A 17432-nucleotide genomic window follows, 5' to 3' on the forward strand; every position below is an offset into this window, starting at 1 on the left:
GATGAGATCCAGGCAGAAGCGTCTAATGCTCCTCACTGAGGACTCCTTCCCAACTACGAAGGTGATTCTGGGTGAGATCACTCACCTGCATAAAAGCCAGCCTGAGAAATTTAATGGTGTTCTGTGTTTTGGATCTTTTAGGGGAAAGAGGGTCCCCCTGGCCCCCAAGGCCCATCTGGATTACCCGGCATCCCAGTAAGTGGCTTTTTATTTTAAATTGAGTTTCTCTACTACAAAAATATGCCAAGAAAATGATATTTCACCATTGTTAAAGCAAAGTGTGTTTACTAGGGGACTTTCTGGTACAATAGAAAATTAGGAAAAAAAATCACTAAACAAAGTCAGTCCTAATCTAATTCCTTCTGTATGTATACATTTGTTGTTGTTTACTTATGTGAATAAAATTTTCATCTCTCTCTCTACACACACACACACACACACACATTAACACACACATACACACATAACCCTGATAATGGTTTGTGATAATATAAACATTTTCTATTTTCCACACTGGTATTAAACGCTCATAAATTTTACATACACTCTACCCAATAAATGTATGAAAATATGTATGATTATTCTTTATTGCCTGATAAAACTTATAACTATTTAAAAAATCTACAGTAGATTATTTTACATGCATAGCACTTCCCTTACTTGTGTAGGACGGTGCCCAAAAGTGAAGTCTACTTGTCAGAGTGTAATAATATCTAAGGTTCTTGAACCATACTGCAAAACTGAAGTGAAGTGAAGTGAAAGTCACTCAGTCGTGTCCGACTCTCTGCGACCCCATGGACTGTAGCCTGCCAGGCTCCTCTGTCCATGAGATTCTTCAGACAAGAATGCTGGAGTGGGTAGCCACTCCCTTCTCCAGCTCAGGGATTGAACCCTGGTCTCCTGCATTGCAGGCAGATTCTTCACCATCTGAGCCCCCAGGGAAGCTTGCTGCTCTGCACTTTTCAGTTTGACATCGGGTTGGCCAAAATGTTCGTTTGGGTTTTTCTGTAACATCTTACGGGAAAACCGGAATAAACCTCTTGGCCAACCCAATATATTTCTCAATAGGGTCAGACTCTCCAGTGTGTTAGTAGAAAGACTGGTCCGGGGAGGTCACCTGCTGCCTTCCCATTGAGAACATGTCCTTGTGTGGCTCCAGGTCTGGAGTGTGCCTGCTTCTGGCACCTCTCCTGGCCACAGGCCCCACCCATCGCCCTCCACTACGTGTCCTTCTGTTCCAGCTGTGCTGGCCTTGTACTGGCTTTAAGTTCCTAAGCACTCTGCATCCTCTCCTCTCCAGGCCACAGGACCTTTGCATGTGTGTCTGTATCCCCCGCGAATGCCCTCTTGTCACCTCTTTCACTAGTCGATGCCTTTGATCTTTCCCATCTCATCCCAGGCATCACTTCCCAGAAGTGCTGTCTGCCCCCCAGGCCAGGATAGGCTTAGTCTCTTGCCTTTTTTCTCAAGTGTCTGCCTCAGTGGGTATCACATCTTTATGTCATGGTATGATCCGTGACAACCTCCCCCATTATTAATTGATTTGATTATTCAGCACACTCTAATTAGGCACCTACTAGTTGCTAGATCTGGGGACATGAAAGAACACCTGGTAGTCAATAGGTTGTGTTCTGGGCTCTGGAGTCTGTGACACCAGGCTTTTTTGCTCCCCACACATGCTGAGCACATGAAATAAATATGTGGGTGAATGAACAGTTTTCGTGGAGCCCTTCCTCCTTGAATGTCTGATAAACGCCTCCACTGGTCAAGGAGGCATTTCCTGGGCATCGCCAGTGGGCCTCACTGCAGCCACGCAGCCCTGGAGATTAAGTCCCCTGTCCAGGGTGCCCAGATCTTAAAAGACAGGCTGGGATGTGAAACCGCTGTTGGTATAAACTGCAACCATGTGGCCTAGTGTGTCAGAGCAACTAGGGAATGTCTGATTTCATTCCAACCATTGTAGAGGTAAGGAGAGACGATCTCAGTTTGAATTTTGTGCCAGAGTCTTATCATCAAAGTCCTGGGGTAACTGGAGAGGAAAGAAATGACCTTGGATATGATTCTGTGATTTAGAGGGATTCCTCCTACCTCCCCTTTTGCCGCCCTTCTTTCCTTCCAGTTCTTAACTCATCTGCTCGTGGTTATCGGCAGATGGAGCCAAGATTTTGACCTCCCTGGTGCCTCGTGAATTGATCCCTGTTTTTCCCTCTGTGTCTCTTCAATTCTGTCCCTGTGAAATCCATCCTCAATCCACGGCCCTTCCTCCCGGCGACTCTACATTACTCTGCCTTCCTTTAACAAATCATCCTTATCTAGAAAACTCTTCCTCTCCCTTCTGCCCATGCGATAGGAGTCATAATCGTTTCTGTGTGCTAATCGCAGGGTGGGCTGTGGGCAAAGCGCTGTCCACACTTTGTGTTAACCCGTGTAGTCCTCGCCACAGTCCCGCTCCTCGGTTCGTGCCGAGGTCTCCAGCCTCCAGCCCCGGCCGCTGTCCTTGCTGTGCTAATCTCACCCTGTTCCTGGGCTTTCTCTGCTGTGCGTGGGTCTCTTGATCCTCCTGCCGGCCACTCCATGCAGGGGGAGAAGCAGTTTCTGGAGTTAAACTCTTAGTTGAGAAAAGGACCTCCGGGCCTGCCCAGCTGGCTTGCCTGGTGTCACCACAGTTATGCCAGGGGCGGAGTCACTGTGGGTTGTGGACGCGCATGGAGCATTGGCTGGTGGCCCGGGTGGTCAGTAAACTTAAGTTACCGTCCGCGGTGCTTCCCCCTGGTACCTGGGCACCGACGTTGCGGGCGCTGGTGAGGGCGCCGCGTTATGTCTGCGTACCTGTCAGTGCCAGAGCAGCTTCACTGCTGGCGTCGTTTGCCGTCGCTGGTTGGTTAAGCATCTCAGGTGCCAGCACTGATTCTGAGCCCCGTCGTGACTCTGCCAGGCAGATTTGTCATCTCTGTTTGGGAGAGGGGCCGCTGAGAGCTGAGAATGTCAGCACGTCTCCCAAGATCATACGCGTTGTTGGTGCAGACGAGTTCTAACCTTGCCCGCTGTGACTCTGGCTCCCTCGGCCCTGCTGCCTGCTGCTTTCTTTCCCCGGAACTCGCCCAGTCTAGGTAGCCCCGGATTGGAGCCTAAGTCTGTGTGACGTATCGTTGTCCTGATCTGCAGAGACCCCTGCAACCTCACAGTCTCTTAGAGAAACATGAGGCTAATGGTGATTGGACTGAGAGCAGCGGCTGGGCTGGAGGGAGTGGGGAGCAGGTGGGAGTCGTAGTTTGATTTCATGGAAAGAAGTGTGACATGTTGGTGGCCTTCCTATGCCCAGACGTGGCCCTGGCTGTCATTCTCAGCACACCTCTCAGGTCCCAGGAGTTCCTTGAGTCCTTGGGGTCCTTGTCACCTTCATAAGAAGCCGCATCTTCACCCCCTCATCGCTGTCATCAACACAGGAGGCCTGGAGATGAGTCTGTAGTGTCCTGAGTTAGAGAATGTCCAGGAAGGGCTTCTCTCCATCCATGCCAATAAAAAATGATGCCAGTGAAATGTACTGCTTTCCCGCTGTGTGCCAGGCGCTGCCCAACAGAGGATCCAAGTCAGAAAGGTGGTGCTGGGGGGGGAACCTGGAAACGGAGCCGGTTCTGTCGGTCGCGTGTGGATGTAGCTGTACACCCAGCAAAAAAAAAAACCCAAAAAACAAAAACAACCTCTGTCCTTCCCTCCCTCTTGGCATCTGCAGCCAGATAACCGGTTTGAATTTCTCTTGCAGGGAGAAGAAGGCAAAGAGGGCAGAGATGGAAGACCGGGGCCCCCCGGAGAGCCGGTAAGGGACTCTGGTTTCTTATCACTTACACGTCAGAGCAGCCGTTTTAGAAACGACCGCTCTGTGCCCGGAGCTTCCAGGACCCAGGCACAGTGAGAGTTCTCTTCTGTGCGTGTCTTCATTTTCTTTCCCCAAGAGCCCAGCAGGGTATTATCGTTTTAAATTTTGCTTATTGGTAAAATTAAATTAAAATATTTTATGCCAAAATTGCAGCCGCCCCCAGAAAAAGGAACGGGCTTTGGGTGCTGGCTCCACTCCGTGCAGGCTTGTGATCTGGTGTGAGTCAGAGTCTGCACCAGGCTTCAGTCTCATTTCAGATAGGACGAGAATAATAGTAGCCACTCACTGGAGTTGCTGAAGAATCAGATGAGGTGAGAAACTGGTTAAACGCATCAGGCTTCTTTAACTGTTAATCAATTTAGTGAGTTACTTTTCCCAACTGCCATAGTTTTAACTCCTGGTGAGGTTAGAACCGTGGAGCCTTTAGAACCGCTAAGTGGAATTACGTAAAAATCTCTACAGCAAGATTTGTCTTCCAGCTGATTTGTCTGGTCATAACTATTATGATTCATTCTGTGTCTTATGTGACTCCCCAGAAGCATCTTCGTTATCACTTTTTACTCTTTGCCAGATGCTGAAAGCAGAATTCACTGCTGAGAGGAGAAAACAGAGCCCAGGGCAGCGAGCAGAGTCCAAAGCTCATCTGAGCTGCTGAAGGCTGATGCCCACCCAGCAAAGCAGCCCCAGTGGGCAAGGGGCAGGTAGCCAGGCTGAGGACCTGGCCAGGGAGAGAGAAGGACAAATGTCGCCACTGTGGCCGACAGCTGCTGCGGGCACGCTGAGGGCTAGGGGTACCGAGCACTCCCTTACATTTTGTGGTGTAACCCCCAGAAAACCCCTGTGGGGTGTGGGTGTCATTATTGGTCCAGATGAGGAAACTGAGGCACAGAGCGGTTAAATAGGCTGGCCGAGGCCACCCAGCTGGGAAAGGAAGCAGTCGGGACCCACACCCTGAAGGCTGACCCCAGTGTTTAATACCGCAGAGCAGGCAGGCAGCTTGTTTGCAGGAAGTGGCAATGTAGGAGACACGGGAGATGGGGGCCGATCCCTGGGTCAGGAAGATCCCCTGGAGGAGGAAATGGCAACCCACACCAGTATTCTTGCCTGGGAAATCCTACGGACAGAGGAGCCTGGCGGGCTACAGTGCCAGGAGTAGCAAGAAGTCGGACATGCCTGAGCGGCTAAGCTCGTACTGTCCCGAGCGGCTGTGACTGACAGCACCGGATGCGTGTGTGAGGCCCTCGGTCTTCACACAGAAAGGTCTGTGCCAGGCGCTGGGTGTAGACGGATAGGAGGCCAGGTCTGCTCTGGGTCACCACTGGCCGAGTCCGTCCACGGGACACAGGGCCAGCTCTACTGGAAGCAGGGGGTGCTCAGCGACTCCCCCCACGCCCGCTCCCCCACAGCACGCAGTCCAGAGCTCACCAGGCAGCTTCTTCTGGGGTCTTCGGGTGGCCGTCCTGACGTTTATCACTCTGAGCTGCTTGGGAGGAAACTGGCAGAGGATGGATGGCGTCAGAGATGTCCTCCGAGCAGACCGGGAGCCCAGGATGCGGGGCGGGGTCTGGGATGGGGTGCAGACCCCAGGAGCAGGCACCGAGTGAGGAGGGGAAACCAGGAGAGGAGAGCTGCTGGCAGCCGGTGAGCGGGCGGCCCAGCGGGCACCTCGGGTCCGCTCCCTGGAGGCCCGCTGAGAGCGGCACACGTGCCCGCCCCCACTGTTGCCAAAGGACAGGAGGCTGGGCGTTTATCATCACCTTCAACTGCTTGGCTGGAGGAGCTCCAGGGGGCCTGGCCTCCCGTGCTCTTGGGCCCTCTGCACCCTCAGGGTCTGCGCACAGCCCCCTCCCTGAGCAGAGGCTGATGGACAGAGTGACAGGAGCCCCTCCAGGGGAGCCCGGGGTGGGGGTCCAGAAACTGCAGCATTGACTGCGGGTGGCGGCTGGTTGCTTTCAGTTTGCCCTGGTCCTTTAGATTCTGGTGTGCTGGGGGCACAGAGGAACACAGTGAATAGACAGACGGCGGATGCATGGATAGATAGATGGGTAGACAGGCAGCTGTTAAGAGTTGCCCATTGCATTATTTTTCATAGGAGGCACTGAGCGTGAATTACAGTGGAGGATGAAGCTTCGAGACTCTGAGCCAGATGACCTGCGTTATAACCCCAGTTGTTTGACCCTGAGCAGGTCGCTTGACCTCCGTGCCGTGGAGTGCTGCCTGGGCGAGAATAGAGTGTCTCCTTCATGGGTTACAGTGAGGACTCATTGACACCACTGCGTGAAGCACTGGCTGTGCTGGTACCTAGGACACCCTCAGCTGTGGCTGGCGGTTGCGCTTTTCCTGCTACAGCTTGGGCCAGTGCTGGGCGTCCCACTTGACTGTGGGGCCAGGGCCAGGCTAGGCCCATATCCCCTCCAGCAATAGGCCCTGTGGAGGGGAGATGGTCCTGAGTGTACAGCTGAGAAACAGATCCAGGGAAGGCATGACCCCCAAGACCAGGGCTAGGCTTCGGGGAGCTGGGACAGAGAAGAAACTGGCTTAGAAATCAGACCTTGGTGCCCCCTCCTCCTTCTCTCCGGAATTCTGACTCTAAACCCACGGCTGCTCTTCTGCCTCTCCTGTGCTGCCTCTTGGACCCCATCGGACCCTCAAGGTTATGACCTGTGGGATGAGGGAGGATTTGGGGGTGGGTGGGCCTCCTGTGCCCATCTCCCCATCAACCACACGTGGCCTCTCACCCACTTTCCCTGCTCCCCCAACCCTCCCCTACCTCTCACCACTTTTATCTGGACTTCAGCATCCACTGGCCTGTGTTCATTGCTCTGTTCTCTCCAGGGCCATACAAGACTGCTGGGAGGGGAGACTCTTGAATAGCAGGGTGTCCCAGTTACTTGCATAGAGTTAGGAGGAGGTAGGATGGGAATGGGGTGAGTCAGTTGAAGGCGTGCCTGTCGCAGACACTGCTGCTGGGGTGAGGAGAGCATCCTTTTGGCTGTCACTGGGATTCAGTCTGGCTCTGCTGTTTATTAACTCAGTGTAACTGTAACTTTGAGCCTCAGTGTCCCCTTCTATAAGATGCAGTTGTTAGTAGGTGCCTTGTGGTGGTTTTGTGAGTAGTATAAAGCTACTTCTGGCTTGGGTGTCTACATAATTTCTCATCCACACCAGAACAATCTGGAGAATTAAATAGGGGCACTGTGAATGGGTGTCTTAGAGATGAACCTTGTGTACCCAGCACCGTCCCAGGAAGACCAAGAACCTAATAGGCTGGACTACACAGCGCTGTTCTGTATGGACTGAAATGGACCACGGGGCCGGAGGGTAGGATTGGCAGGTGCAGAGACTGGCTGGTGGAAATGTGAAGCCTGGGTAACCAAGAATAGGAAGATCCTGAAAATATTGTCCTCAAATTTTTCTTTTCTTCTTTATCCTCAGGGCAAAACAGGAGAGCCAGGTCTGCCAGGACCAGAGGGTGCCCGCGGTCCCCCTGTAAGTGCTTAGAGTGTGTGTGTGTGTGTGTGTGTGTGTGTGTTATCCACAGTGGAATAAAGCCACCAGCCAGTTGCCTATGTCACTGTGGGCCGGGTTCTCTGAAACCGCCCAGCCATGAATTCCAGAAGTACCTCCCTTCCAAGACACTGGTACTTACATGCAGTAAATCCAGTCACTTCCCGTGCCATTGCTGTAAAATTTATTTTCCCACTTGCAACCATTGTCACAATGTTGTTACTCTAAATTTCCTTTGTTCTTATCCCATTTATTATATTTTTTAATAGGCTTTCTCTGGATGACAGACCCTAAAAATGAGTCTTAATTTTCATTCTGAAACCTTTCCACAGCTAAAGTATTTTTCTTCAATTAGAAGTGTAACTCATTTTCACTGCATAACAATAACAAATGATGATGGTCATAAGAAGAATAAGAAAAGTAATGTTATAGAGAAGAAAATTGAGTTAACATAATTCTACAACACAGAAGTAATGCTGTTAATATTCTAGTATGAGTTTTAGTCTTCTATGTATGAAATCCAACATTTATATATCTAAATCTATACCTATCATTTATATATTTAGATCTATATCTAGCTGTTGAGCTATTTATTTTACACATAAATAAGCACAGACACCTTTTCTACAAAAATGAACTCTGTGTATTTTAGGTTTCTTGGGTTGTTTCTTTTTTCTGCTAAATGCTTTACTTCTTTATGATCTCAAAGTTGTTTACACAGTTCCTTAGATTTTCTTTTTGGGAAAATGTAATTTTCAATGAAAATCTTAAAATCCAATTATCTAGGTATAATTTTGCCAGATAGCAGATTGCCAGAAATCGCCTACTGGCAAGAAGTAGGAGATGAAAATGCTAGTTCTATTTCCTTAATTTTCTTCTCTGTTAAAAAAAAATCAATAACTCACCTGGCTAGTATTCAGTAAGGAGATAAAACAAAAAAAAGTACTTTCCTTTTTCCTAAATCTCCCTGCTTTTCACCTGATTGCACCAGGAGAAGAAACCCAGGACCGCACAATATCACCTCTTTGGAGGATTAAAACACAGAATTAGTTATTATTATTTTTTTTTGAGGTTGTTACTGGCTTATTGGTGGAGAAAGAATGACAGCCCACTCCAGTATTCTTGCCTGGAGAATCCCATGAACAGAGGAGCCTGCTGGCTACAGCCCATGGGGTCCCAAAGAGTTGGACACGACTTAGAGATTAACTAAACTCACCGCCACCACTGGTTTATTGGAAGGAGGGGTTTCTTTGTTTCTTTGTTTTTTCGACCAAGAAGATCCATTTGCTGGGAATTGTGTTGGGGCAAGGCCCATCTCTCAACTGAGAGTTGTAAGGACTCTGACTTCAGTGCAAGGATAGAGGTTAGAGACCCAGGCAGGTGATGAAAGACCCGCCTCCTCTGGCTGGCACTGTGTCAATCAGAGACATGTAAGCTTTGAGATAGACAGACCTGGGCTCAGCTTTTGCTTTGCCATTTAATAACTCTGTGACCTGGGTCAGGGGCCCTTTCTGAACCTGCTTCTTCTCCTATGAAATGGGCATCAGAGCAGTTCCCATTTCTGCAGGGTAGTAGTGAGTACTAAAGGAATTTCCCCGCCACGTGTCAGGTGCATTGCGTGTGGCTTCCGTTACTGGGTGCTTTTGTCCATGATTGTTTGGGAGGAGAACAACCAGGGTCCCTGGCTCCGAGCATGGCTGGATTTGGGACTCTAGTGAGTATCCCAGGACCCAGGCAAGGGGAACTGGCCTATTTTGAACAGTGGAGAGCACGGTTTACCTCTTTCTCAATCCTGAAAAACAACCCTGCAGAAGTAGATTCACCCTCACTTGATAGATACAGACACTGAATCCCAAGAAAGAGATGTAAAGCTCCCAAGGCCCGCAGCTAGAGAGCGGGGCCCCAGACCAGGCTCATTTTCTGACCTGGCTCCATCACGCTTACTAGCATAGAACACCCCTTTCTGCCGATCTCCGGCAGAACTCTGCCGGGTGGGTATTTTTATTATCCTCATTCCTTAGATGGTGATGTCAGGACTCCAGGGGGTCAGCTGACTTTTCCGAGGTCACAGGATTGAAACTGGAATCAAATCTGAGGGAGTGCGTCTTCCTCTCCCTGGCTCCTCCCGTAGTCTCGAGCTCCCTTCTGTATTGCACTGCCCCACGGCCTGGGGAGTGACCCTCACGGCCTCCCTCCGAAGTCCCATCCTTGTCCCTGGAATGGGGAGGAGTGGGCAGAGAACACGTTTCCAGGATGACAGCCATAACCACACAATGGCGGGCCCCGCAGGTCAGGGCTCTCATCTAATGGCTGAGCCCGAGGGCTGGTCTTCTCCCCAGAAGGGCCTTCATTTGCTCTTGAAAACAGGAGATTAAAGGAGATAAGGGCTTCCCTGGGGGCTCAGACTGTGAAGAGTCCATCTGCAATGCAGGAGACCTGGGTTTGATCCCTGGGTCGGGAAGACCCCCTACACATACCCAACGGGGGCTTGCGGCCTCCTCCTGCTCCTTCCACCCCCTGGAGTCCACCTGGTCCTGCGTTACCAGCCTGCTCCCTGGTGGGATAACGTCATCCTTTTTCTTCTAGGGCTTCAAGGGACACACAGGTGACTCTGGCCCGCCTGGCCCCCAGGTAAGTGGACATGTCGTCATCAGGCGGTCCCCCTGCACCCGAGCGGGCGCTTCTAGACACAAGACTCCTGGGCCCTGGAGGGACGGGCAGAGCTGTGTCCCGAGAGAGCACAGAGGCAGCCACTGGAAGCATCGTTCCTCCCCAGTTAAGTGTTTCTAGACGTTTCTCCAGGGGCCTCACACTGATGTCCGACCAGTTTGACCAGGTCAGCCTGGAGTCCGGTGCGGTCACTGCCGGCCGGAGGATGGTGGTGGTTTTCCTGAGGTCCCAGAGCTTGTGTGTGGACACCTCCAGCTTATTTCAGCTGGGAAACCCCGGGTCCTGTCTTCCTGTGCTCCGCCTTCCTCCGTCTCTTCTGAGTGCCCCAAACAGAAGGATCCCTCGCGGGGTGGGGGGGTGGTCCCCAGTGAGGCCGCTGCTCTTTACAGCGAGGAGGAAGCCGAGGTGCAGGGAAGGGCCAGCAGGTCAGCACGTGGGGAGACGGAACCCCCAGCAGTTTGCCTGATCTGTCAGCTGGTGGTTCCCCGCAGCTCAGAGGGCTCGCAGCTGGCTTTGGGGGCACTGCAGACCCCACTTGGGGGCCAGAACCGGGGGGGAGCTGTTTTCGGGTGGGCGGTCCTCCTGGTCTTCCTCCCCACATGCTCCGAGGCAGGGCGGCTGGGACACTGGCATTCCTCATTTCTCTCCGTAACAGCAGCTATTGTGTCTCTGCTTCTTCTAGGGAGAGCCCGGCGCCACGGGGCCCCCTGGCCGGGAAGGGTCACCAGGAAAAGATGTGAGTGTGGGTGTCTGGTGGGGCCTGGCAGGGCCTGTGGGAGGAGGGGTGTAGATAGTTTAGACAAGGACCAGGAGACGCTTAGAACCTGGGCAGGGGAGTGGGTATCACGATGGAGGGAGTCACAGGTGAATTCTGGGAATCTCTTGGCCACGTCTCACCTGCCAGCACTGCAGGCCTCCTGAGCCCTCCCCGCAGGGCAGTCCGATGTGTGTGGACGTGGCTCAGTCTCCCGGACATGGGTGTTTGGTCAGGAGCACCGGCTCACGGTCCTGAGATCCCAGCTGACCCCGTGCCCAGCCCCTGGTGCCCTTTAGGACCTGGCTTTAACCCCTGGTGATGTGTCCCCCCACCCTGGCTCTTGACGTGCATTGTCATCTCAGCTGATCTGTGGTCATGAGATGCTGGAGCTGGAAAGGATCTAGCTCTTCTTGTGCTTTTCATTAGCAGTGGGATCCATCCCACAAACCCACCGGCCTGCCCACCTGCAGGCAGATCAAGGCGGGCAGCTGCGTTGGCTGGAGCGAGGCCTCTCCCCTGCTCTGTTCCCGAAGGGTGCCTCTCGGTGCTGAAAGGCAGGCTGAGAATCTTGGGCTCACTGACCCCTCTCGCTCCAGTTCACAGGGGAGGGCGTGAGGGAAGCCCCCCGGGCAGGGGGTGGAGGGTTCAGCTCGCCCAGCAGGTCAGGATTCAGCGGGGACAGGCTCCGGGGCCCGCTCATGGTGTGAGTGCCTGCCTCCCTCCCTCTCAGCTCTCTCTTTTCATTTAAAACCCCCATTTTTTTAGGGTGTTGTACAGTCTAATTTGTGTAGGAGTATGGCCAAGCTTCTGTCTTTCTCATTTATAATATGAGGAGATTTACACCCCGATTAGGAGGCTGCCGGGAAGGCTGTGTGGGAAGTGGTGGCGAATCTTCGCTGCTCGGCACCCTGGAAGCTTCTGTAGACCTTTCAGTGGCATTTTTCTTACTGTGGAGACTGAGGCAGGAGTGGCCACAGGTGACTGACCAGCAACTCAGATGTGGGACCCCAAGGAAAGTTTTCTTCCCTGTCATGTCCCTTGGCTCCAGGTGGAGCTCCCGAGGTCCCCATGGGTCCAGGTGGCCCAGGTCTACACAAGTAAATTAAGTCAACAAGTGTACAGATGAGGACTTACCTGCAGGAGGTGAGCTGTTCCCGTGAACAGCTGGTGATTGGTGATGAGACGTGTTGGGCACCATTTGTTGGGTCTCTAGGGCACCTGGGGGAAGTCTGCTCCCACCATTTTCATGCAGTGACTCTGGGGTGACGTGACCTCTCTCTGTTCCAGGGTGACACCGGACCTACAGGGCCACAGGGTCCCCAAGGACTGAGGGGCCTACCGGTGAGTTTTGCCTTGAGGCCGATCTGCTCCGTGCTTTGGCAGGCCTGTTACCATGGTGACATTTGGTTGGTTCATCCTGGTGCAACCCTGTGTGTCATTAAAAAATGACAAAATGTCTTTGTTGTTGTTCAGTTGCTCAGTTGTGTCCAACTCTTTGTGACCGCATGGACTGCAGCACGCCAGGCTTCCCTGTCCTTCACTTTCTCCTGGAGTTTGCTCAAACTCATGTCCATTAAGTGGGTGATGCCATCCAACCATCTCATTTCAAAACGTCTTGAAGTGAAGTGAAGTGAAAATCGCTCAGTCACGTCCGACTCTTTGTGACCCCATGGACTGTATGGAATTCTCCATACAGAATACTGGAGTGGGTAGCCTTTCCCTTCTCCAGGGGATCTTCCCAACACAGGGATCAAACCCAGGTCTCCTGCATTGCAGGCAGATTCTTTACCAACTGAGCTGTCAGGGAAGCCCTCAAAACGTCTTAGCAGCTGGTAAATAGCCGCTGCCCTAAGGCCACCTCGTAGCCCAGCACACTCCCCAGGCTCTTGTCTGGGACCACCGATCCATAATCCAGATACTAAAAAGGTGCCACTTGGCATGGCTGGGGCACTGTAACAGCCCCCAGCCCCGAATCATGAGCCAGCTTTAGGAATCCTAAAGTTAGTGTGCTGGTGTTCGGGCGTGTTCTGTATTCATTCACTAGGGCTGTCATAGCAAAAGGACCAAAAATACAGTGGCTTAAGCAACAGAAATGCATTGTCTTTCAGTTGTGGAGGCTAGAAATCTGAGACATTCATTGTCAGTGTTCTGTGACCTAGGGGTCCAAGGTCAAGATGCCAGTAGAGTTGGTTCCTTCCGAGGCTGTGAGGGAGAGCCATTTCAAGACTCTCTGAACCTCTGGTGGTTTGTAAGCAGCCTCTGACATTCCTTGGCTTCTAAAAGCATCAGCCCAGCCTGTGCCTTCATCTTCATGTGGTTTTCTCCCTGTGATATTCCTCTGGTCCAAATGTCCCCTTTTTATGAAGACCCCAGTCATATAGGATTAGGGGCCCGCCCTATTCTTGTGTGACCTCACCTTAATGAATTACATATGCAGTGACTGTATTTCCAAACCAGGCCACCTTCTGACACACTGGGGATTAGGACTTCAGCCTGTGGATTGGCAGGAGCGGGGACTGTGAGATTTGGGCTCCCGAGGAATTTGTCTGCAGCTTAGGAGCATTCTCGAACTTTCTGATTTTTATTCTATCAAGGATCTTACTGGTTATATATATTCACCTATATTACAAATGGGCACCAAATACCCATCAAGTTAGAGCATGTGACGGTTGTGAGTCTGTCCTGGAATCTGGAGTGCATGGACCTTCCATCCAGCAGCCACGTGATGCTGCATCTGCCGTGTTTCCATGTCTGATATCTCTATCCACGCGGTCAGCAGTGCCCCTCACAGAGAAGGAGTGGGCCGTAAAGGCAGGAACATGCATCCCCAGCTGAGACCAGGCCTCCAGGGATGTGAGCACTTTTGTTTGCTCCTTAAGTCAGCATCTGAGTGGGAAGATGAATGGATAAGTCAGCAAATGTGGTCCCGATGATTTACCATGCCTCTGCTCCGGGCAGCAGTCAACAGCCCAGGATTTTTCATGCACGTGAATTCATTTAAGTATTTATCATTTATTATGAGTTAAATATCCCAAGCTCCAGACTCCTCTGTCCATGGGATTCTCCAGTCAAGAATACTGAAGTGTGGGTATACATTCCCTTCTCCAGGAGATCTTCCCAGCCCAGGGATCGAACATAGGGCCTCCTGCACTGCAGGCAGATTCTTTCCCATCTGAGCCACCAGGGAAGCTGCATAGGGTTGATAAGCAGCCTCTAAGTAAGGACGTGGAACCATGCTGGTCCAAGTCACAGCTGTGTGAGACCAGCCCTCCTCGTCTAGCAGTCTCTGTCCCTCCTTCCTTCCCTGTGGTGCCCTGGCAGAGCCTCCCAGCAGAACCCTCACTTCTGTTCCTTCCATCAGGGTAAGAATGGATCACCTGGATCACCGGGAGAGCCTGGCACCCCAGGAAGCCCCGTGAGTACTGTTCCTCAGCTGTGATGGAATCAGGGCAAGCTTCGGAAGGGTGTGTGGTTTACATCGCCCTGTCTGATCTCTGTGCCCAGAAGCCTCAGTGGGAAAACATGGTATTTGGATGGTAGGAATAAGCTGGAGGCAAGAGGATCCAGGAAGGACCTCTTTCATGTGATTACGTACTTAACTCTGTTGTCTACAACCATAGGCATCCAATAGGAAAAAAAAAAAAAGAAACTATTAAAGAGTTTTTAAAATGTGTATTCAGAGTGCGTGTTAGTTGTTTGATGCCTTTAGAGGATGGAAGGACAGGGTCAGGCCCACGACCCTTAACATATGAGAGAGGGTAGGTGCCATGCATCGTGGGGCTGAATGTAACCCAGAGTTGGCTGAAGGGGATCCTCCTGCTGGGTGGGAGGTGGGGACAGGGGAGAGCAAGATGAAAGAATGGGCAGGGAGTAGGAAGAGGGGGGCTTGAGTAGTTCAGCAGTGTCCTGATCCCTGGATAGTGGATTAAGGATTTAGGGTTCAGGTCTGGTAGATGGCCAGACATGGTGGAGAAGGCCTTTGATGAGGCCTAGGGTTGGATAAGTCAACACCTGTCCACTCGTTTCCTCCCACCCCGGCCTTACTGTAGATTTATCAGCTAAAACTGGCAACCCTCTTGAGAAGGACATCCTCATAGTTTGGTACTCAAGCAGTAATTGCACGGGGCAATGGGCAGACCCATCTGGCCGGCTAGCTGTTGTCACTGTGGAAGTCAGGATGAGCAGCCCATCCTGGTTTGCCAGGAACCCCCGTGGTCCAGGGAGAGCCGTCATTCCCAGGCACACTGGGCACCTGGGTGCCCTGTGAGTGCCATCGTCCTGGTGGACCAGGGACGGCCATGTAGGAACCATCGCAGGAGTCTTGTCACCTGTGCTGAGATGTCGCAGACAGGAAGGATTGCGTCACGAGGCTGATCCACCCCCAGTGCAGAGCTGGCCGCAGAAGGGCTGACCCACATTTGGTGGCTTCCCAGAAAGGTTGCAGCTGAAAGATTCCCACACACTTTACCCCCAAAAGTGAGCCAAACCGTGAGAACCACTGGCCAACTGGGAAGAGGAGCACCGCTGCTCCGGGCAGGTCACTTAGAGGGGCCCCATATGTGTCAAGGTGGTGGCTTAGTCACTGACTTGTGTCTGACTCTTAGGGCCCCATGGACTGTAGCCTGCCAGGCTCCTCTGTCCATGGGATTTTTCCCAGGCAAAAATCCTGGGGCAGGTTGCCATTTCCTTCTCCAGAGGATCTTCCCGATCCAGGGATCGAACCTGCATCTCCTGCTTGGCAGTCAGATTCTTTGGTGCCCGAGCCACCAGGGAAGCCCATACCCATCAAGGAGTTTTGTTTGTCCCTTTGTGTTTCTGTTGCTTTGAACGCGGAGGCCATTGACTGTTCACAGGAAATTCTCCTCCTGTCCCCCACCAGTGGGAGGGATTCTCAGAACAGCTTCTGTCCCTATCCCAGCCCTTCCATGCCAGGAAAAGGGTTGTCTTTCCTTTTGTTCACGTGCTCAGAATAACAGAGGGGCTACGAGATTTCTGAACCTTCTTGAGTTGACCCTTAACCTTGAAGAGTGAATGCCCCGTTTTCCCTCTGCAGGGCCAGAAGGGAACCAAAGGAGAAAACGGCAGCCCAGGGCTCCCAGGCTTCCTGGGTCCCCGGGGGCCTCAGGTGAGCATGGACCCTGCTGGGATCTCCGTGGCTGGACCCTTGATTATTGTCATTGCTAGAGACGACTCAAGCGAAAGTGTCTGTTTTAAAGACATTCGTGTTACGTGCAACATGCTAATGCTATGCAGCTAACTGATACTTGTTCTGTATTGTAGGGGGAGCCAGGAGAGAAAGGAGTCCCAGGCAAGGAGGCAAGTACCACACCCCTCTTTTCCTGGGGACCCTTTCCTGTGGGAGACATAGATCACTGCATGGGCGGGCGATACGTGCTGTTTCACATGGCCCTGGGCTTAGCAGGGCACCTGCACTTGCTTCTGTGTTCTGCTGTCACTGTCCTGAAATCCTAGTGCATTCTTTTTATTTTATTTTTTAATATTTGTTTATCTGGCTGACCTAGTCTTAGTTACAGCACGTGGGATCTTTGATTCATAGCTGCAGCATGTGGGATGCAGTCCCCTGACCAGGGATCAAACCCAAGACCCCAGCATTGGGAGCTCAGAGTCTTAGCCACTAGACCACCCTAGTGCTTTCTCAGCGAAGGTCCGTGTTTTCACTCTGCGTGGGAGCTGGTTCCAGGGTGCCATCTTGATACATCTCTCACTTATCTATTGCTGTCTGCACCCAGCCCATCAGCAAGTCCCGTCCATTAACAAGACGTGTCCATTCTGACTCCCCAGTACCTCTCAGCTCTGCCCAGCTCTGTCCAGCTCTCCCGCTAAGAGACCTGACTGAGATCATCATCATCTCTCACCTGGGCATTTGCAGGGACCTCCCAACTGACTTCTCATGTTCAGCCTTGCCCCCCACAGTCCTTCCACCCAGCAGCATGATGCCAGTTTCCAGATCATGCCTTAGCTCTGTCCTCCCCGGGCTCCATCAGCAGAGATACTCCAGCCCTGGTTACTCCCAGACCTCAGGATGAGCAGGGGCAGGGGTGGGAAGGGATGGGGGAGACAGGTAAGGGCTTTTGGAAAAGATCGCTCGGCACATGTGAAGCACTGGGGAGAGAATGTGGCATGTTTCAGGAACTGACAGGCGAGGGTGATGGGTGCATAAGAGTTGGGGGCTTATGATCAGACAAGAGCAGGACTCTCGGAGGACCTCCTGTCCTCCGCAGGCAGCAAGGACTAAGAAGGGCAGAGATGCCCCTGGTGAAGTGACTGCCCTCTTTTGCTTTCATTGCAGGGAGTGCCTGGGAAGCCAGGAGAGCCAGGACTCAGAGGAGAAAGGGTGAGTGGGACACGTGGTCACGTGCAGGCGACCTTCCCGGGGGCAAGGGGCCTGTGTCCAGGGCTTTAAGAAGCTGCCTAGCCAGGGGAGCAGCTCCCATGGGGGCTTCCCTGTTCTCTGTTGCCCCCCCCAGAAGTTGTGAGCTCACAGCAGGAGGTTTTTTCCATTGTTGGGGTTTTGTTGTGGTTTTCATGGTTGTTATTTTAGGGAGTAAAATCATTGCAATTACACATTCGAAGGCAAGCATGCCCAGACTTTGACAAATC

The 17432-nt window shown here is 52.2% G+C and overlaps 1 protein-coding gene across 1 annotated transcript in view; it reads left to right on the plus strand.

Annotated features, from left to right (window-relative positions):
* Positions 1-17432, plus strand: part of COL22A1 (collagen type XXII alpha 1 chain) — a 219267-nt gene that overhangs the window by 192200 nt on the left and 9635 nt on the right. Inside the window, exons 50-59 of the mRNA XM_043880230.1 lie at positions 142-195; positions 3764-3817; positions 7313-7366; positions 9971-10015; positions 10737-10790; positions 12099-12152; positions 14173-14226; positions 15865-15936; positions 16092-16127; positions 17122-17166. Of these exons, the coding sequence (XP_043736165.1) occupies positions 142-195; positions 3764-3817; positions 7313-7366; positions 9971-10015; positions 10737-10790; positions 12099-12152; positions 14173-14226; positions 15865-15936; positions 16092-16127; positions 17122-17166 (522 nt within the window). The remainder of the gene's footprint in view (positions 1-141; positions 196-3763; positions 3818-7312; positions 7367-9970; positions 10016-10736; positions 10791-12098; positions 12153-14172; positions 14227-15864; positions 15937-16091; positions 16128-17121; positions 17167-17432) is intronic.

This window comes from Cervus elaphus, chromosome 21, assembly GCF_910594005.1.
Source record: "Cervus elaphus chromosome 21, mCerEla1.1, whole genome shotgun sequence".
NCBI classification, from domain to species: domain Eukaryota; kingdom Metazoa; phylum Chordata; class Mammalia; order Artiodactyla; family Cervidae; genus Cervus; species Cervus elaphus.